Source organism: Solea senegalensis, linkage group LG15 (genome assembly GCF_019176455.1).
Source record: "Solea senegalensis isolate Sse05_10M linkage group LG15, IFAPA_SoseM_1, whole genome shotgun sequence".
Lineage (NCBI taxonomy): Eukaryota > Metazoa > Chordata > Actinopteri > Pleuronectiformes > Soleidae > Solea > Solea senegalensis.
Window position 1 is genome coordinate 12,950,347 of NC_058035.1, and position 21,505 is coordinate 12,971,851.

Genomic DNA, 21,505 nt, shown 5'->3' on the forward strand with positions numbered 1-21,505 from the left:
TTCAAAGGTCTGTAGAATTTATTACAATCCCACAATCATAAACAAAAAGCAGCAATTACAGAAATATGTACAAGCCTATTATTCTTTTTTTAAAATACTTGTGACAAGTTTCAGGTACCAGTTGACTGGTCATGGAGCAAAGCTGAAACTGCTGCTTCAAGTGCAGTGCTTTTCCAGGCTATTACTACACTGGACAACACACACAGATCAGTTCTCCACCACAGCCTCATGACGGCCACAGGTCCAGGGAACAGATTCTTTTAATGAACGTACAAAAAGGAACTGCACCACCTGGTGGATTAAAGTCATCTTGTTGAGCACAAACAGCTCCTGAGTTGACCCAACGCTGATGACATCCTGTGGTTTCCCCAGCAAACTTAGCACTATCGCTCCATTTCCTTTTGCCATACAAAACATGTTTGTAAACAGAGGTGTTCGTTGACAGGCGTGTGTGGGTACAGCAGTGCTTTTAAGACTTTGTGACGACAGAAGGGGCAGGGAGGCGCAACTGGGTAATGCTGTCTGAAGCAGTGAACACTGTATACTCTGGCAAAGGACGAGAAGTGCAGTGGGCTGTAAAAGTAGCACCTGACGCTGTGACTGGAAAGCATTACTATGCAAGTACGATACACTTTGAGCTTGATAGCATAACATCACTGTACGTAGTGGTGAGGCTGCTTTTATCCAAACAAACACTGAAGACCTTTGTTAATCGTAGTACATCATCACTGTACCTTATATTCAGATTTGTAACAGGTTTGTTGAAAAACCTGACTTTTTTTGGGGAATTATTAAATCTCTGACAATGTTCAGAAATGTCAAGAAAAATGTTCAAACACTGTTGCAGCCTAACTTACCACAACCACACACTAAAATATAAATTCAGTTCTTATTTGGGCTGTGTTTAGTTATTGCTCGGGACCCGTACTGTAACAATGATCCATCAGTGACTCTTTATAGTTAACTTTCTGATGGTGGGGTTTGGGAACAGGGCAAATAACTGCAGCAGTAGGAAGTCTCCTTGGTCTCTGACAAGGTCCTATTTGGCCAGCAAATGGAGGCTGCTACTGTAGGGAGTGCATGAAGCTGTCCAGGTTGTACTCGGTGTCATACTGCTGCTGGTCCCATAACTCGCCCAGGCCGTCCAGCACCGACTTCATGGAGGACTTTCCTGAGGTCGATGGTGTCTGCTCACCCCTATCGCCCTTTTCATCCTGAAACAAATTACACAGGAGGACGTTCAGCCAAACATGTGGAGACGAAGCAGACATGAGGGTGTGTGAGTTATGATGAGAATACACAGGAATGTCAATCATACAATAGTAAGGCATACAGAGACAACCAACAGTGCAAGATTGAGGGGAGAGATAGTGAGTTCATGATAACTGTCCAGTCTTTGTCCCCAGAGATAGAAAGACTTGGAGCTCTCACCTTATCAAGAGTGAAGAGGTTGAGGAGCTGATCCGTGCCCATGCTCTGCAGGCTGGCATTCTCTTGGCTGATGATCGTGTTGGCGATGCTCATCTTGAATTTCTGCAGACCCATTATTTTCTCCTCCAGTGTTCCCCGTGTGATCAGCCTGTACACGTTCACAACCCGTTTCTACACAAAGCAAAACACAATACACAAAAATAAGTGGGACATATTAAAAGGAGTAGGACAATCTCCCCCCCCGACAGTTTAATTTGGTTCAATTTGCATCACTGGCTTCAGACAAGAGCGGCAATGTCACACAATCCAATGTGGTTCAAAAGGCCGTGTTTAATAATGCATTAAGGAAACACTGATGAACAATCCACACATCCTACTGTGCAGCTGCAGAAGCATCTTGGATTCAGTGTCAGTAGCATATGAAATTATTTAATAGATTGAAATTTCACTAAGCTGAGAAACACAGCACATGTATCAAACCCAGTACCTGTCCTATCCTATGGGCACGATCCATGGCCTGCAGGTCCCTCATTGGGTTCCAGTCATGTTCAACAAACACCACAGTATCTGCACCAGTCAGGTTCAGACCAAGACCACCTACATGCGTGGTCAGCAGCAGCACGTCAATGGATGGGTCGTTGTTAAACCTGTGTCATTGAAACAAAAGCAAAGAAAAAATTGAACGTCACAAAAACAGTGTTAAGTGCACATGTTACTGTGACATATTTTACTACAGCTGCAACAATACCATTTCCCAACTGTAGGGGGACCCTGAGAGCAATCCTATACTGTGTTCATTTAAATAAATACATAAATAAATCCACTGGCCTTGAAACGATGGAGTGGCGCAGGCCAGCCTGCACACTGCCATCCAGCCTCAGGTAGGTGACGGTGGGCAGTTTGGGTCTCAGCAGATCGTGCTCTACGATGTCCAGCATGCTCTTGAGCTGACAGAAAATGAGCACACGATGCTGGGCAACCACTGCCTCAGTGCCGCCCTCTGATCCTGCTCCACCACCAAGACCACAGTCCAACAACAACTGGAGAACAGAGATGATCATCAGGGGAATGTGATTTCATGCAAAGAACGTCTCAACACTAGGACATGATTAGAATATTTACAACTCCACATTAGGGATGACGTAAGCAGCAGTGAGGCATGGTGAATATAAATGCAGACTTTCCAGCACATTACCTGTTTGAGAGCGGAGAGTTTGGGTGCGTGCTGAATGTCCCGCAGGCTGGAGTTTTGACCTGCCAACTGCTCGGTGATGCGTTTGTACTCTGGATGCTGTGACGTCAACACCAAGCTGGGGTGGTTGCACAGCTTGCGCAGGTACTGCAGGGCCTGAACATTTACGCATGAGGGAAAACATTAGTGCATGGTCAGAAGGGCACCTTTTCACGTTTTTGTTGTTGCAGGCTAGGTTTACATTCAGTGACCCTGTGATGAACATTGATTCTAACTGAAAAACCTGTACCTGAAAGACGTGGCCTGTGGCTTTCAATTTGGGTTTTTCCTCCTCCTCTGTAGAGGGCACAGTGATGGTGTCCTCAACATTGGCCTTGGCTCGAGACTTTGCAAAGTCTTCATACAGCTGAACCTGAAGGTGGTGAGGAAAAATACCAAGATTTTAAACTAAGGCTACTGTTGTGCAACAGCAGCACCTGTGGCAAATGCCACACTTTACTCCCACTTGAAAGTAGAATTATCTCAGCGTTCATCTCATTTATAACAGAGTAAACTTGAATGGACTGCCTTTATCTTGCCTTCAGATTAATGAGCTGTAAACTTTCACTACAAAACAAACAATAGCAAGAAAATTAGGCAATAGTGTGTATAAAAGTGTCAGTAGAGATGGACCAGCCGTTTGCCTTTAGACACCGGAATCATTTTGATATTTCACAAACCTGTAAAGGACTTAAGTTGCAGTAATAATCCTGAATGATTTTAGGAGGAAGGTCCTGCAGGACATCCTCCTTCATTCTCCTAAGAAGGAAGGGTAGCACCTGTCGATGCAAGGCCTCCATCGCCAGGACACCTAATGGGAGAATTCAGTGTTCATATCCTAGACTCCTCTACACAGCTCTTTGTAAAAAACTGAAACATTTGTAAAAGGAAAACAAATTTATTGTGTTTTTGGCGACAGATAGCCGACATACCTGCCTCCTGCTCCCGTGAAGAACTTTTAGCATCACGACTAGCCAAGATTGGTTTACCATAGCGTGCAGCAAACTGCCGTTCTGTTCCAAGGAATCCTGGCATGAGGAAGTCAAACAATGACCAGAGCTCTAGGACATTGTTCTTGAAAAGGAAATGAAAAAGACATTTACCAACAGTGAAAGAAGGACAAACTCCAAGTACGATTTTTTTTTGAGACCGAAGATGGCGTCTTACCTGAATGGGTGTTCCTGACAGGATCACCCGGAAGTTGGCAGCCAACTGTTTAATGGCTTTGGACAGTTTGGTTTTCCCATTCTTGATGACATGACCCTCATCAAGAATACAGTAATTGAACTTGATATTTCTGAAATATAAAACAGATTTGTTTATACAACGAGATTACAACTGAAAGACAAAAAATGGTCATTGTTGTAACTGACACAGTACTCACTTAAAAAAGTCAATGTCATTCCGCACAACATCATAAGAGGCTATCACAAGATTGTGTTTCTTCACTTGGTGTTGTAACCTGAAAAGAAAAATTGTGATCAGTGAGTTTGCTTGCTGTACACACATAACACAATATTTATGAGATAACATTAACCCCAGTCATTACAAAACAAGCTTTGTTCTGTGGCACCAAAAACGAGCACATGAATCATTCCCGTGGAGTAAACTGCAATGTCACTTGCCGCATTCTCTCTGTAGGAGGCCCAGTGTAGTGCAGTGGGTAGAGGTATTCTCTGCTGCAGAACTTGCTAACCTCGTCCACCCAGTGGCCAGTCAGTGTGGGAGGACAGACCACCAGGGAGGGCAGGGGGCTGCAGTCTGCGGCTTTAGTCTTGGCATATTCCTGTGCCCTGAAATCGTCATCACACATTAAGGTTTAGTTAAGTTTACTTTACTTACGCAGAACTTTAAACATAAAAAATGACAAAGAAAGAAACGATATCAAACCAGTGCATCAGAACTGGGACAAATCACTGTTGATTTATGAACTGCTTAGACTATTTGTTATTTACATTTAGACATAGTTTAAAAGCATTTAGTCATAGTTTTAAACCATTTTTCACACTCAGTGTTTAACACAATTAGTTTAGCTTCTTCAAGTTCTTTCAATTACAACTGTAGCCAAATTAAAAACGCATGTTGATGAAAAGTGTACCCTCACAAAAAGATGTGGATCGAGTGAGGTCAAAATACAGGGAAAGAAAGACTTCACAACATCAGCTGCAACACCGATAACATCAGTATCGGACACATACTTTAACAGTTTATATGCAAAGCATATCAAGCACATATTTTACATTAAACACAAATGTGCTCTGGAGGAATGGCCATATTAGTGATGCTTGGTGTCTGGCACTGTACAAGTGAAACCCCAGTGCTGTTAGGACTCTGTACCTGAGGTAGTGATCTCCTGCCAGAATGCAGATGGACTGCAGCGTCTTGCCAAGACCCATGTCATCACACAGGATCCCGTGCAGCTTGTATTTGTTCAGGAAGGATAGCCAGTTCACTCCATCCTATAATATGAGATAAGTTGACACTGAACATACCAACACACAAATGTGTTCATTAAAGCAGACATAAGAGCAGCCGGTCCATTTGAACTGCAGTTGGCGAGTTCAGAGTGACACTTCCCAGGCAATTAAGGAAGAGTTGTTAAGGACATGGCAGCAACGTGTTGCCCAACATTGGTACCAGCTTTTTAATGAGATTTCTGCACTGCTCTATTAAAGAGATTGATGGATGCTCTGAGCAGAGCTGCCAGCAATCAAAATGTATAGACTGAAACTGCTCACCCCCTTCCTTCCCCCCCCACCCCCCTTTGACTGCTTTAAATCTATCCCGTCAGGAATAAACATTTCTTCTCCGTGTCTTTTGTTGTCTACCTTGCCAGCCTGCAGCAGTGAAGGCAATTCCTGAATCTGGCAGTGACATGCTCATGCTCGAGGTATAGAAACAAGGCTGACACCAAACACTCAAGTCTTCCAGGAGTTATTTAAATGTGTAAAATATCAGGGTGTGAATTATTTGACTGCTGCTTGAGGGGGTATCGCAGAGATGCAGTGAAACCAGAAAACTGACACACACCTGCTGGTACTTCCTGAGTTCAGCTTTAATAGGCACCGGAATCTTATAATTCTCCAACTTTCTTCCATCCAACAGTTGCTCCAGGAAGTGGCGCTCTCTGGCTTTCTGGCGGATAAGGTCAGCGGACATGGCTGGGGGGTCTGGTATGCCAGCCTGATCAACAAGAGGAGAACAATATGACAAAAGTGAAACACTAATTACTGACCACCATGAAACTCAGTGACTGGTATATTTAGTTTGCTTAAAACTGCATTTTAACTTTGGGTTTGGATGCTCCTACCTCCAGTGGCAGCAGTCGGATGAGTGTGGCAAAGCACTGCGTGGCCATAAAACGAATACTATCGCTGGGGTCACTCATACGGCCGAGTACCGGTACAACAAGCAGCACGATGTAAGGTACAATGTCTACATCCAGCTGCTCCATGACACCTAGTGAACGCAGTGGTCAAGGAAAGTATAGTGTATGGAAATGACACAGCAACAACTTTACATTACTTATGAACCCACATCACAGCAAATTTGTTTTGCAATGAATTTGAACTATATGATGATACAAACTGAATAGATGCAACTGTGGTAAGGATACAAGCTAGAGCCTCTATGGCTCCCTCCTGTTTGGTGCAGTCCTCAATGGCAGCCAACCAGGGGAGTACACACTCCAGAAAACTGTTCATCGTCTCCAGCATTGCCAGCTTACTAAGCACACCCACACAGCGTGCAGCCATGTGACGCACCGCTGTGTATGGGTGCTGCAGGCAGGTGAACAGATGTGGCAAGTGCTCCAGTAGCTACAGTGCATCACAACAAAAGAAGTTTAATCAATCAAGGGTTATTAACTTCAAAGATGCCCTCACCACTTTCCATTTTGGAAACCCTGATACCATCCTAACTATTCCTGTAATTGAACTAGTTAAAAGAGCGACAGAGCATTGATGAGTCAATCATACCAAAAGTTTGAGTTCACAACTCATGGCCCCAGCAATAACCTCCAGAACTTGCAGGGAGTTGACCAGTTCCTGGGCTGCAGTGTCTCCCCTCTCCAGTTGGACTTTCCTATCTGGAACATACAAGAGAAAACCACTCAATACTGACATTTTATGGTCCTGACTGAAAGTACATAAACACTCACATTTTGTCCATCAGACTCTTTGCCTTAGCACATTGAATTTTAAGGTTTCACTTTATCTGTCAGGATGCTAACCCTTTTAGTGTTAACATGAATGATTTCAAGATAATTACAGGTTCAAAACATCAGCAGTATATTAAAATGACTGAAGTCAAACTACAAAAAACCACCAGATATTTAAAGACCAATATACATACCAATGGACTGATTTTCAGTCACCACTGTCCTCAGGGGTCCCACTGTGTTCTCCCAGAGGTATGGTAGAGACTTGGTGAAGTTTGCACCAAAGTGCCTGGCAACAGTTGTTAGGCAGAATTCTGCCCCTCTTCTTTGAACGAGAAATGGCTTTCTGCTCTAAAAAGGGAAGAAAGCACATGAAGGGGTGAGAACAATTTGTAGCCAGTACGAGCTACATGTTAAATGGTAAACCGCTGTACCTCATCATTTTCAGTGCTGATAGTGCTGCCAGAAGGAAGCTCTGTGGAGGGAGTCTTTGGGGCTTTAGGGGCTGGTCCTCTCTTACTGGTAATGGCAAACGCTGCTCTTTGGTGACGGTACAGTGTGATGATGCCGCAGGTTTTGTTAACTGTGTGGTACATGCCATCTTTCTCCAGCCCACCACCTGATCGCAAAAGAAATGGAGACAGAAATGCTCAGAAACCTGGAAAGTGTCAGCATATAGTGAAGTAAATGCCACTCTTACAGCAGCATTGACTTTACAGACGTGGATTGACAATTACGATAACCTTGATGAATAGAAGCCCACGCTTCAACAGCTCTTACCCTTTGCATTGTCCTGCGTGGAGGGAACAGGGAAGGCAGATGAGGGTGTGACTAAAGAGTCTACGCAGGCTGAAGCACAAAGGTTTTTGATGATCTTGGGGTTGGGGCATGGGGAACGTCCAGCACACTGCTGCAACAGTTTAGATATAAAAGAAGCAGCAAAACCCTGAATCAGGGTGTTCTCCTCTCGCTTAATGACCTCCATCAAAGGCCTGACCAGAGGGTTGAGCTTGTCTGGAAGCGCTTGCAGGTTGATCACTGCGCAGGCGGTGAACATGTGGACACGTAGATGCAGCTGCTGCCACTCTGTACTGGTCTCCGTCACTGTTGCTTGAGCCTGCTGCCGTTTACCGTCCAGGGCCTGCCACTGCTTTGACACATTCAGACCTGCTGTTGACTGTGTAAAGATGGAGGTTACCTAGGGAAAGAGTGAGAGAGGAAAGTGAGTCCCTGGAATGAAAGAGATCCGCAATATCTATCAAACTTTGGAGCGGAGGATACAAAACCAATACTCCGACAACTTTGTGTTACTTTATTAGGTTTCAAGAGTAGTGTTACTGGTGGTCTTCCAAGGACAATTTGTTCCATGCACATATTCAGTCTTTCAATTTATTTCATTAAACTTTAAACACTTGACAGAGGGACTCCCCTGTGCGACGATTCCTTAGAAGTTGCAAGAGTGAAGTTTAGTTTGTGGATGTGACTGACTTACCAGCTCATTGGCTTGGTCAATGGTGAAAACGCTACAACTGAGGCGGTCTTGAAGGTCTATGTGGGCATCAGCTAGCAATGCAATGAGTTGCTTGCACTCATTCTGCATGCGTGTGAAGGGAATCGCAATCTCATCATAGTACAAGTGCTCTGACAGAATGGCCAGAAGACGAGGCTGCACTATGGACACCACCACCTGACAATCCTGATAGATGCAAAGAGAGATATTGGAGTATTACATATATGTTTTAGGTCTCATTCTAAATCCAAAAAGGTGTTGATTTAAAACTAATTTTTACAATAAACAAACTCAGAGGTCAAGCATTTCACCTTCTGCATTGCAGCCCACTCACAAAGCACCAGAGACACAGCTATGCGCTGCAGGGCAGACTTTGAGTTGAGGTGGAAGAGCAACAGCTGGCCTAAAGACTCAGCTGGTCGGATCTCCTGAGATGCAGCGTTTAGCTGAGGGTCACAGATACATCTACACAAAGCCCCCAGCAATCTGGAATACAGAGATAAGAGAGCAGGGGAAACCCCGTCAGGACTGTGAGCATCTCATAAAATTATCTTGAAACTGAATTTTTCCTTACTTTTAAAAAGCAAAATCACACATTAACCTGAAGAGCAGCACAGATAACCTCCTTACCAATGCAACACTGAAAACTTACTTGGCAGCCATGAGGCGAGCTCGAACTACTACATAGTCTCTTGTCAGTGGATCATCAGTCACAGTCTCTGCACCCGCTATATATTCCTGGACTGTCTCCTTTACCTGGATGGTGCCCTGACGTGCCTTCGCACCAGCCTTATCCTGTTGCAACAAAACAACATAATTATCATGTTTTAAGTAAATAAAACATTAATTTCATGTGACACTACGAATGTTGCTCTGAGTGAACAAAAAATGCCCAAAAAACAACCCAACACAAGCGCACAACTATCCTAAGACAACAGAAGATAAGGATACAATTCCATTCAAGTTTTGCTATGTGGTAAAGAGTGATACCTTGGAGCGAGCTTTCACTTCCAGCAGCATATTCAGGTCTATAGGAATGTGTGAGGCCTGCATCATGAGACAAAGCCAGGAACCCATCCATGGACAACTGGCTGCAACTATGTACTGCTGGGGAGCCTGAGACAGCAGCTCCATCCACACCTGTACAAAGGGAAACACGTCAACAAACTGCATAACATTAAAGTATAGAAATTTTATTTGTGTCACCTATCTTATTAGTCTTAAGATTTGGAGGTCATGAATCAAACCTTTTGGATTAGTTCAAGGATTTCCTCGTTGCTCTCCAGTATGCAGGACTGGAAGATGTGCCGCAGCATCTCTTGTAGGATGGGGTTGATCCACATTGCACAGCTCTAGACAACAAAATAAATAAAATCACTGCTTCATCAGAAACAAGAGATATTAACAAGCATTCAAGAAATGTAGTGACACCTGAAAACATTAACAATACATTTTCTACATCAGTTTCAACAAACTGTTCTGGCATAATTTACATCAATGTTCATTCACCCTCATTTACCTGGTCAGCTTTGGACAGCAGGGTGAAAAGGGTTTCCAGAGCAGCACGTCTCACTGATGATATAGTGTGTCTCAAGAATGGCCAGACCCGAGGAACCAGGACGGTTAAAGACTCCTGCATGCTAGAGAGGATGAGAAAGTGTATGAAAATGCGGCAAAGTGTGACAGTGGGGTCAGGTAAGATTCTTATTTTAAAAAGGAATACAAGATTACACATAAGGTTTGAAATGATCCAACTGTGTTAGTGCATGTCTACCACGGAACAGAGTTGCTACAGATTGTGTGCTTTTATGTAAGTCAAGTTGGGCCATCTTCCTAGTAATAACACACTGCCTTGAGAAATCCGGAGAACATTTGCCTACATTCAGCCTGCTGACAGAATAGATGAGCTTCTCAATATTAGCTCATAGTAGGCTTTTGATCCCAATACATAAATATCACATGGCCATGTCTTCTAATATGTTTAACCCACTAGTAACCAAATCTCCATTCACTTGATGTTGATTTAAAAATACAAATGTCCTTAATTCCGTAGTCTACATAACCACAACAGTATCCACCTGACATTTTGCTTCTAACTTTGTATCCTCTCTTAGGAGAACACCATCATTACAAGATTTAATGTTAGTGAGCTGGCCCCGTCTCCCACTCATCATTCAAGAATTCAATTAGAATCACTTTGAGACAGCATATGGCCTTAAATGACTGACCTGCACTGTCGAACCTGGGGATAAGTGAGCAATGAGGACAGCAATGTCATGATGCTGTTGGTGGAAGCAGTGAGGTCATCCAGGTCTAAAAGAGCATCCCATAGTGTGTTCACTATAAAGGGCACCTGAGAGAGAGATTTTACAAATAAACTAGGATGAAGCAAGGACGGTCTGGTAAACAACTGCTTAGAGTTGACAAACTTCAGCAGAGAGTGAAAACCTGATGATGAAGAGTATTGTTTTTGTTTCTCTGACCTTACTGGGAAGAAGTCGGACCAAGCCTTCCACTACAGGGATGAGGGCTGCAGCCGCCACAGCTCTGACATCGTCGTCTAGGTCCTGTAGGCCTACAGTGATGGCAGGAAGCACCCGAGGCAGCAAGATAGAGATCAAATCCTAAGAAACACATCACAAGAGCACACACATGAAGATCAATGCAGATGGATTGGTAAGATTGGCATCTACAGTGGCATCTCTCCCTTTTCATTCATGCACCTTCATGCACCTACCCCCCACAGTTTTCAATCATGACCATATGGCTCAAATCAAGTACACTGTATTACCCTGCTGTGCTTATTCAGCATCTAATTATGTATACCAAAAACAGGTGGTACCTGTCGCACAGCCAGTGCATACTTGATTCCCAGCAGACCTCCATGACGGACTTCCCACTGGTCCTCTTTAAGCAGCTTTAGCAGCACGTCCACCGTCATGGAAACACCAGTTTCATTCATGTGGCGAAGGGCAACACCAAGTGTCTGGGCACACGTCTCCCTTACAGGAGCCACCACCTGAACAGAGACAGAGATTGAGGATGAACAAAACACAAAAGGGTTGGATAACACAAAACAACTGCAGCTAGAAAAAGTTACACTTTGACAGAACATCTTACAGACTTATCAGTTGCACATTTTCACTACATACGATGTTGTTTGATCACAATAATCACACCGTGGCATATTCTATTATGTCCATCGGAGGATGGTATGGTGTTTTTTTTTTAGGAGCTTCACTCAGTTTAAAAAGACCTACCTCATCAGATACAAAATCCCCAAAACGGTCCAGGGCAAAGACACAGAGCAGCCGAATAACCAGGTCCTCGATCCACTCCTGATGTTGCCGCAACATCTAAACAGAAAAATCACATAACTCTTGCATTTATTTCGCAAAGTAGCTTTGAAAAACCTAAAAGGGATTAAGATTTACCTGTTCTACAGTACTTCCCACCAACTTTCCACCCCCGGCCCCATGGGACTTGATGATTTCTCTGAGACCTGTACCGGCACCATGACGTACCTGTAAACAGTCAGATAAAACTTAAATTAAATTAAATTTGTTTACATGTATTAATGTAAATCTAATAAACACAATGTATAGTATCATCTCAATTAAAAATAAGTGCTGTTTTTACCTCCCAGGAAGGATTGAAGAGGTCATTGCAGAGCTCCTCGCAGAAGCTCTCTAGTGGCCATTCATGTGACTAAAGGAAAACAAGACATCACCTTTATAGAACAGGCACTATTTATACATTGTCATTTATAGTTTAGAGCTCAAAAGAGTATACATTTTACTCACATTTGTGGGTAAAATAAATACATGCTTAATGTATTTAACAGCATGTGTGCAAATATCATGGATTACAAAATGCAGCCCAAACTGTGTCCATTTGTTTCCAAACAAAGAAGGCTGATACCACTATAATGACAATAATGGTCCCTGAGGTGTTGCACTGTGATCCCAGATCAGGATTAGGGCCAATGCTTAATGAGGACATCACTAGTACATACAGTTTGAAGCAACAATAATAACTTGTGTACTTCCTACTTCCCACTTCCCTTTACACAAAATAAGGAAACATGTTTCATCAATTTTTATTGTTCCCAGAAATGTATTCCTGTACATTTTGCAACTTTCTAGCATGTGTGGTGCTTGGAAAAAACAAATGTGGAGCAATGAACCTGGAATAATCAAGTCATTAGCATTTCTTACCTCTTCTGAAAGACTGGAATTATCTGGAACGTTGTCAATTAAGACTTTATGCTCCGTCGCTGGTTGGTCAATAACTACATTTGTTGTTTTCCTTCGTTTCTCTTCAGGTTCACCCTCAAAACTGTCATTACTAAAAGACATAGACCCACATAGAGACCATAGAGTTCATCATTACAATAAATACTTTTTTCACAAAGGACCCAAATTTGTCAAGATTACAGGAGTTCAATCTTTTGGAACAAATACACATTTGGCTAAATATTAAGAAAGATCTCTCTGTATGTATAAAATGTATAATTTTTAACAAGTGTACTGTAGATGCTTGATAAAACTCCAGCCATAGTCGAATATGATGGGTGCATGGTTTGCATTTCATACCTCTTTTCATTTGGATCCATATCTCTGGATCGCTGTTTTGCTACTAGTTTAGCCATTCTCTTAGCCTTATTCTTCTGACGACTGCTCATGCCTGGCCGGAACTCTGAATCAATCAGCTCAGCAGCATGAATAGGCTGAAAACAAATATAAGGAGATAATTACACATTGCAGTGCACCAGAATAATGGACAGATTACCTAATTAATCATTTAATAAACAAAGTCTGTAGTCAACAGTCATGAATCTATAATACGTTCCAAATCAACAGCTCAAAACAGGCCAACTACAATTAATTTTTCCCCCATTTATTCATGTGCAAGTTATTACACACCTGTGCTCAATCACAAATCCCAAAATCGGGATTGAAGTTTATTGCATGTTATGAACACAATGTGACCCACAGCCCTCATGTGGAGGATAAAGCAGCAGACAAAGAATGAACACAACTTTATTATCACAAATTCAGCATAGGCTACCAGCATCAAAGAGGAGCTAAACAATACAATTTCTCAAGAATTTGTTTTGAACTTGTACAATTTCACAAAAATAATATTTTTTATTGGACACCCATACAAACCAGCACCTGTAGATCCCAAGACTCACTACATTGAAAACCTATCAACATCTCTGTAAAAGACTCCACCTACACAAACCACAGACCGTTCTCTCTGCTTCCCTCAAGTAGGAGATAGAGGAGCCTCTGCTCCAGAACCAACAGCTTTGTTCACACAGCTGTGTCTTCCAAACTTTGAATGACGACAATAACACAATTTTACAGCCGTGTGATGTGTGCAACTATACACATCACACTGGACTTGTGCAATAACACATCCACAACTATACATTCATTAATCACTGTATATTTCATTTGTAAATACAACCTTATAAATACACAAGTATTGTGTATTAATATTGTACATAGCTATTTTGAGCTCCTCATTAACCTTGACTTTTATTTATTTATTATGCATTTCTTTACTTTACAATGACAATAAAGTTGAATTGAATCTAAAGGTGCACTCAGGACCTTACAGGGACATAGGACACAGAGAGATGCCAAATGACTGAGCTGACTAAAAGAGAAAGACACAAAAATTAAACCTACTACATGGTTGTGGGAGCTGAATCCAACTGTTGCTTTGCTGCCATGTGCTGCAAATCCACTGGGTTGACAGTTGTAGTCAAGGTCCTCATCATTGAACAGCTCCTCTGTGTCCATTCCCATGGCAGCACCCATGTTCAAACCCAATTTCTTCTGAAGAAGCTTCCTCTGGCGAGCAAGGCGTTCCTTAGGGTCTATCTCCCCTGAAAAATAACAAGAGGTCTCAGCAATCAGATAGGAGTACACAGTAGATGAGAAATACAGAGTATGTGTACGTGAATGTAAGGGTCAGTGTGAACAAACGGCAGCTTGATGATGAGCTCCACATTTTAAATAATATACAAATGTTGTTGAGCAAACGTGACAAAGGACACGACAAAAATCCAGTTTGTTCACATCTGGATTAGGTCTGCAACAAATGCTAAATAATCGTTTGCTGTTGCAAGCGATTATTTAGCAATTTACTTAATTTACTTAACTGTCAACTATTTTAATGGTTGATTAAATTGGCTTCTGGCCAATTAACCCCACGACAAAAAAATGAGAAAAGAAAAAACTTTTAGTTTGTGGAGATTTGTTTTGAGGTTAGGGAAACACTGACATTTTATGAACCAAACTATTAACTTGTTAATCTATTAATCAAGAAAACAACCGATCAACTGATAATTGACAAAATTGTAAATTGCAGGCTTAAGTTGGTCTAAAGCTGTTTTCTAGTCCATTTTCCATGTGGGTTGTGGGGGTTCTGCGCCAATCTCAGCTTACATAGGGTGATAGATATGTAATTTATTGTCCAAGTGTTGCAACAATGTCATTGTGATCACACAGATCTGCACAAATATCACACAGTATTCATTTTGAAATGTTTTTAAAATGAAAATAATAGTGTAAGAATTACCATTCCCTGCGATATTGCGAATGATGGTACAATTGCAATCAAATATTTATTCAAAATTGTTTAGCCCTAGTTAAAATACCACGTATTAAAACAGTATTAAAACAGTGCAACAGTCCATTTCATTTGTATGCGTGTGTTAAAATACAAGAGTGTGGACGATACTTTAGCTGAAAACAAAAATAAATATTACAAACCAGCTTTGTCATCCTGCAGCTCATACTCAGCCCCAGCAGATCCCAGCAGAGAGGCCCCATGTTTGAGTAGGCGGGAGATGTCAAAGTGATAGAAACTCAAACGGTCACAAGAGGAGTCATCAGGGGATAAGTCTTCACAAGACTCTACAGGAAAACATTACGTTACATTATTAAACGACAGGAGGATGAGAAAACATTCACAAATGTTATTTTTGTATGACGGCATTTTCACACAAATATTTAAGGGCATAGCATCAATAATTCAGTCAACATATTTGTTAAGATCTATCTTAAGTCTAATGTCAAGAGTGTGCTGTAATAAACAACTTCACATGTGTGGTAAAGATAGTCTAAAAAATAATGTGAATATGTGCAACATATACATTTTTTCCCCAATACCTGTATTTTAGTAAACATGCCCAGGAGCTCACCTTCTTTAGGCTTGGGAGCCGGGTCCCACTCTGGAATATTCTTCACAATGGCTTCTACAGCCTGTCCTGCTGCTATTCGAGTGTCCCAGTTGGGACTCCTTAGGTAGGTCAAGACCTTGCAATTGACAAAATAGATTTGATTTACAGCACATTGAGCTTTTAAGGAAAATGTCTGACCTAAGAGGTAAGGGAAGCAAAACAGCCAACTCAGAACTAAATGTGTGCCCTTGCTGTTTGCTTATTTGTCAAGCTATTATGGGGGTCATTTTGATAGGTTCATATAAGTCTGGGCTGTATACTCAATTTTAAAGTTATAACACAGTTTAAGATTACACAATACCGTTCATACCATGCTGTGGTGGAGCTGTTAATAGTAAAGTCTACAAAATATAAATGGGAGATGTTTGTTTTTTTTGACATTATTTTATGGAGGCATGTGAGCAAATGTTACAACACGTACTGTATGTATCAAACACACACCTTTGATAGGAGGTTATTGAGTTCATGTGGGTGGAGTTTGACCACTTCTCCAAGTTGCTGGGCTGCTGCTTTCCTCGTTACCGGTGTTGTTCCAGTGTCGAGCAGGATGAACAAACGATCAAGTCTAAATTAGAGAGACAGATAAAACATGATCAAGACCTTACGGACTGTTAATAATCCACAGCACTAAATAAACATTGTGGTTCCGCTTGTACCATTGATGAGCTAGTGTTTAAGGACCACTGCCAATCAGAAAAAAATAGTTACCTCTACTAAGAAGCTTATGTTTTTGGCTGCGTTTGTCTGTGGCACAACTGAAAATATAAAAGGTCAACTGTGATGACATTTTCTGGGGATGTAGGTTTTAGCCCAAAGGAGAAGGTATTAGTCACAGTGGGAAACTAAGCAGTGCCCTCTCTAATTTGATCTCTGTTAGTGGACAATAACATGATCACGGTTTTCCTTTTAATAATAAATTATGACAAACGTTCTTGTGACACAATGTGCACCTTTCCATCCAAAATGTTATTTGACAAAGTTTAGTTTATTTATGACCTCTATTCAATATTAAGTTTATACTTTGATTTCTCTTAAAAATCTAAGTGCACTGCACAGTCAGAGTAAAGAGACAAAACCACAAGTGTTCACTAAAGGTAAACATTAGTCAAACATGTCAACTTGTGGTGCAGTAGTATCAATATCATTTATTTAAGATGGACTGTTAGCCTGTTGTGGAGTAGACTAGTGGTAAAGAATAATGTTTCACGACAATCTTCAGGTATGTACCACACATGGCAGGTTCAATTGTACGTGTACATGATGGGTTTAATGGGTTTGATGGGTTTAGGAAATCACTCGTAGGTCATTCACTCAAGTAATTAACAGTCTATTAATAAAGTGTGCAGTGAATTAGAGTTTAACAGGTCATGACCTGGGGTATCACTAATACCTAAAAAAAACACATGCCAAACACGACACCACGTGGAATTATCAAAACAAGCACAACCCTCCCCAATATCACATCAAAGCAATGCTGTCCAAAAATGACCACAGTTCAAGCATCAAAACTTACCAAGTGAATACACTGTCAAACCACAATGTTTCCAAGAAAACCCTTAAACTCTGCACAGTGAACCAGAGATTCTATTATCATGTTTGTTTCTCCGAGAGACATCGCCTTGATAACTGTATTTAAAGGCAGATTAGCAAACTACGAAACGCTGAAATTAAAAAGAAGTTTGAGCTGTAATTTCGCACCTGCAGGAAGCACGAGTAGAAGCTGAATTATACTGTATACGCTCAGTATATCACCGAATCTAAATCACCACGTAACGTTACAATCTGTTAGCTTGGAAGCCGCCGTCCTTTCCATTCTTTACTAAATAAAAAAAAATAGCAAGCGTAGCAAGTTAGCTAGCCAATTGTTAATTTAAGTCGGCACATCTATAACAGTGACACATGTGAGCATAATACAGACTTACCTCGATACAGCCATGGTCAAAAACTGTATGGCCTCTCACGCCCGCATTCAAAAGGTGAGCAGTAATTTGAGGATGTTTCCTCTAAGCTGTTGTACCGTTTCCAGTGCAACAGACAGCAGTACATTAAGTCTAAGCTAGTTAGCAGCTATCGCTAACTAGCCGGGGCCCAGGCTTCTGCCTGACCACACCAAGTCTGTCTGTCTGCCGAGGAGAGCGGAGCGGCTTCACCACCACCTCATAGCTTCAAAGTTGTCCCTCTCCTTGTCTCTTCGATATCTTCTCCGGGAAAATTTCGCCGAGTACCATACGCATATCAATCTACAGCTCGGTCTACCCTTCAGAGCTCTTGGCGGATAAATATTTCAACCTCGTAAGATGTAAAGAGTTATTTTGTTGCACGTTGGGGGAGACCAAGAAGACTGTTTTTATATGAGGAGCCATCTTGCATTTATTCCTTCCTCCATAGCAGGCGGAAGCTGATTGGCTAGAGGCATCAGGGCGAACCAATCAGTAAGCACGTTAAAAAGGGAAACGGATGGAAAGAAAAAAGGGAGACAAATGGGATACATTTCAATCTCACTCAATCACTCTTTGTAAAATATTTCTTAATATTCCTTTAAGATAATACAATATATGAACAGGGGAAAAAAACAAGCAGCACATCTACTTTCATCATGAAAAGTGTATATTAATACATAGTACATAATGTAAAAAGATGTTGATATTTTTTCTTATTCTTATTTATGTTATTATCAAAATTATATTTTATGTTTCTGTAATGGTTAATACACCAGTATGTAGAAGCTTTTTAAACAGAAATGATATTCTTAATTCTAATATGTATATATATAAAATAATAATTATTATTATATTATACTGTATGTATATCATTGTAAAGCAACAGTAATAATGATAATAAATAAAACTGTAATAAATATACAGTTATTTACAGAAGAACTAGTGGCTAATAATCGTTGAATGTTACGCTTGAGTCATTTCTGAGAAGCCCCGTGAGCCGGCTCAAATTTGGGTATAAACAGTGAATTCAGTTTGTTATTTGCTATTTGTTATTTTCGTTTTTTCTAAATACAATATTTAAGCACATACGTGCCTTATATTCTATATAATAGAATACTTTAGAAGCCCACTTTATGGGGCCTCTATAATTATCAAGATGACTTATAATAGACTAAATTAGATATGTGTGTTTGTGTATCGATTGTACCTGTGCAAGTTGGATGTAATTATTTAAGATGAATTTGAATACAGGATTATTTTTTTATGTTGGTTGTGTCGATGCTGCTCACTTGTAACTGAACCCAGCTCCCGATAAAATGTGTATTTTATTGTCCAAGTGTTGCAACAATGTCATTTTGAAGTCTCACTTTTGCTGTAATGCCATTTTTTTTTTAAAACAAAATTTTGTTTGTGATATCAGGACACCAGTATAATGCATGACAGTGTTGGGACAAAAATACAAAGAGCTGTGTATGTTAGTAGGTTTACTCACAGAGGAATTCATTTTATAGATTATATTTTCATAAGTTCAAATAAGTAGAAGGGGAATGTGATAATTAAATATCACAAATGCATTTTTAACCATTTTTTAAAATGTTGTTTAAAGGGTTATTCGTTGTCTTCCAGGTGCAGGTGTTACTTTACTTTTACGTGTGCAACCTATCCAACATTGATTTATGATTGTTATGTAAACACAAATATTAAATTGTCATATAGAGAAGGGAATGCTGCATGCTTTTGATGTGTTAGAGGAATACCATAGCAGAGCCATGATGGACTTAACATCTAACACCATTTTCATCACCCCATTAAAGCATCACTGTAGAAATCAGTTGCACAGAATCTGACAACAAAATGATATCATCACACGATAAGCACCTTGTGTGTCTGCAGGGTTTCTGGTTATGAAACATTATTACACAATGTCTAAAAAAAGCTCAAGCCCTCACAGTGTGGAATACCATGTGTGCTTATGTGAAAGCTATGACAGTATTGAATTATCAACATGCTTTTGGAAAATAAGAAGTAATATATAAGACCAACTTTCAACAGACATAAAAATAACAAAGCTGGTGTTGCATACTGTTTAAAATATAGATATTTTCAATACAGACTGCAGTAAGAAAATCTTACAGATTGACATGAGCATAGCTGGGGCTTATTGTCTTTTACCACATTCCTATCCACAGTTGGCTTTTGCTCAGCAATATCACACACATTTAATTTAGAACTTTCACTGATGCATGTTCTGGTTTAAACTGAACTGACGCAGTTTTCACCTACTGACGGCTGCAGAATCTAGAAGCCACACATGTTTAAAATTAGACAAAGCTTCAGCTTGCAAACGTGTTCTGTAAGAAGTTTGGTTTTCCTGGAAACGTCAAGAAGACAGTCTTATAAAAAATATATATTGGTGTGATCATAAAGCATACAGCTGACACCTTATCAAATTATGACAACAGACATTTCCATTGCTGCAGCCCAAAACGGTTTGATGCAATGCACATATCAGGCTTTTCCATCTCATTTGAATATACTGGAGTTTCAGTCTCAGATTAAGCTGTCCAATGCAACTCTATTGATAAGCTATTTCTTTCAAATGTCCCTTTCTGGTGAATAATAGAATTTCTTAATTGTGTTTGTTGTATGGTGTATTATGACAGCATGAACACATATTCTTATATGTGTGTTTAAAGCAAACAAAGGATATTTCCTTGGGCCATTACCCACATCTCCAGAAAATTTGATCTGAATTTGTTCTTTACTTTTGGAGTCATATTGCTCACAGTATGACTTACTACATGTACTGTATGTCCACTTTATTATGTACACCAGTTCACCTGGTTGTTAGTACAACTTTCTAATCAGCCAATCACAAGGCAGCCATGCAAGTTGAACCACAATGTTCAAACCAAGCATCGGAATCTGGAAGAAAAGTGATTTGAATGACTTTAAACGTGGCACAGGTGTTAGTGCCAGACGGGCTGGTCTGAGTATTTCAAAAACTACTGATCCATTGTGATTTTCACACTCAAGCATCACTAGGATTTACAGAGAATGGTCCAAATTCCATGTGCAGCTGTTCACTGGGTGGAATGCATTGCCAGAGGTTTGAGGAGAATGGCCAGACTGGTTCAAGCTGATAGAAAGGCAATAATAATGTCTCCAAGGTGGAGGAGACACTCATGTCAAGTCAAAACTTGAATAGATGGGGTTCTGCAACAGAAGACCATACAGGGTGCCACTCCTGCCAGTAATAAAGTGTCCTCTTGTATTCAATAAAGTGGCTGGTGAGTGTATGTGGATTCTGAATGTGGAATATTTTTGCTGAATTATTTCTAGTGCTTGTTTTAACAGATGGTTAGTTTTTTTTATATAGTATTTTTCAGCAGCCACAGAATAGAGCATGTCATTAAATATTTGCTTTTCTCTTATTCTTAATATGGAAATGTAAGTTGACATTTCCATTTCCCTATGCAGGTAGAATATGTTGAATGCCTTAACTGTGGTTTTCCTGCGTTGCCCTGAGCACACATTGAAACTAACAGAGGACTAACAGAGAGCCATGTAAATGAGTAGTTACTCTAGCCCAACAACAGAGGACTTAGGATAAATAGTTGGCTAAGCAGTGTGTTAAAGCTGCTTGTGGATGGCTTCATCAATATTATTCCACCCACCGGTTTGGCTACTGAGCATATATCTGCAGTGTTTGGGAGAGGGACGTCTCCCTCGTCATTATGGTCACTGGTCTGCGTTCTCCCACACAGGAAGTTCAGCAGTGTATATTTCCAAAACGGAAATGGTATTTTAGTAGCTCTACGACATCATGACATGCTAAACCACATTGTTTTAAAAACAGAAACTGTGACGAAAAGGAAAGAGAGAAAAAGAATAATGGATGATTAAACTCAGGAGGAGGCAGTAATGCAACATTGTGAGTGCCAACGGCTATAAAAACGCAACCACCAACCAAACA

At 40.7% G+C, this 21,505-nt stretch overlaps 1 protein-coding gene across 1 annotated transcript; it reads right to left on the bottom strand.

Moving 5' to 3' along the window:
• btaf1 (BTAF1 RNA polymerase II, B-TFIID transcription factor-associated) lies at positions 1 to 17,953 on the bottom strand. The gene is made up of 38 exons (XM_044046338.1): positions 17,512 to 17,953; positions 16,031 to 16,154; positions 15,551 to 15,665; positions 15,120 to 15,263; positions 14,031 to 14,230; positions 12,927 to 13,060; positions 12,549 to 12,678; positions 11,971 to 12,039; positions 11,766 to 11,855; positions 11,592 to 11,687; positions 11,174 to 11,350; positions 10,815 to 10,955; positions 10,560 to 10,684; positions 9,851 to 9,971; positions 9,579 to 9,683; positions 9,322 to 9,471; positions 8,984 to 9,126; positions 8,643 to 8,817; positions 8,314 to 8,517; positions 7,602 to 8,019; positions 7,256 to 7,440; positions 7,016 to 7,172; positions 6,640 to 6,749; positions 6,279 to 6,480; positions 5,973 to 6,121; positions 5,693 to 5,845; positions 5,000 to 5,121; positions 4,288 to 4,455; positions 4,047 to 4,124; positions 3,830 to 3,959; positions 3,595 to 3,736; positions 3,343 to 3,473; positions 2,913 to 3,035; positions 2,627 to 2,779; positions 2,260 to 2,471; positions 1,919 to 2,078; positions 1,432 to 1,602; positions 1 to 1,214 (listed from the first exon to the last, which is right to left on the bottom strand). Exons 1-38 carry the CDS (start codon positions 17,523 to 17,525, stop codon positions 1,065 to 1,067), a joined length of 5,571 nt encoding a protein of 1,856 aa, XP_043902273.1. The 5' UTR covers positions 17,526 to 17,953; the 3' UTR covers positions 1 to 1,064.
• Positions 17,954 to 21,505: the final 3,552 nt, after the last annotated feature.

What these genes read in the sequence shown, in the direction of transcription:
- btaf1 (XM_044046338.1), bottom strand. An exon ending in GGGATTTTGTATCTGATGAG is followed by an intron (nt 11,351 to 11,591) that starts GTAGGTCTTTTT and finishes GTCTCTGTTCAG; the next exon opens with GTGGTGGCTCCTGTAAGGGA. An exon ending in TCCGACTGCTGCCACTGGAG is followed by an intron (nt 5,846 to 5,972) that starts GTAGGAGCATCC and finishes CTTGTTGATCAG; the next exon opens with GCTGGCATACCAGACCCCCC.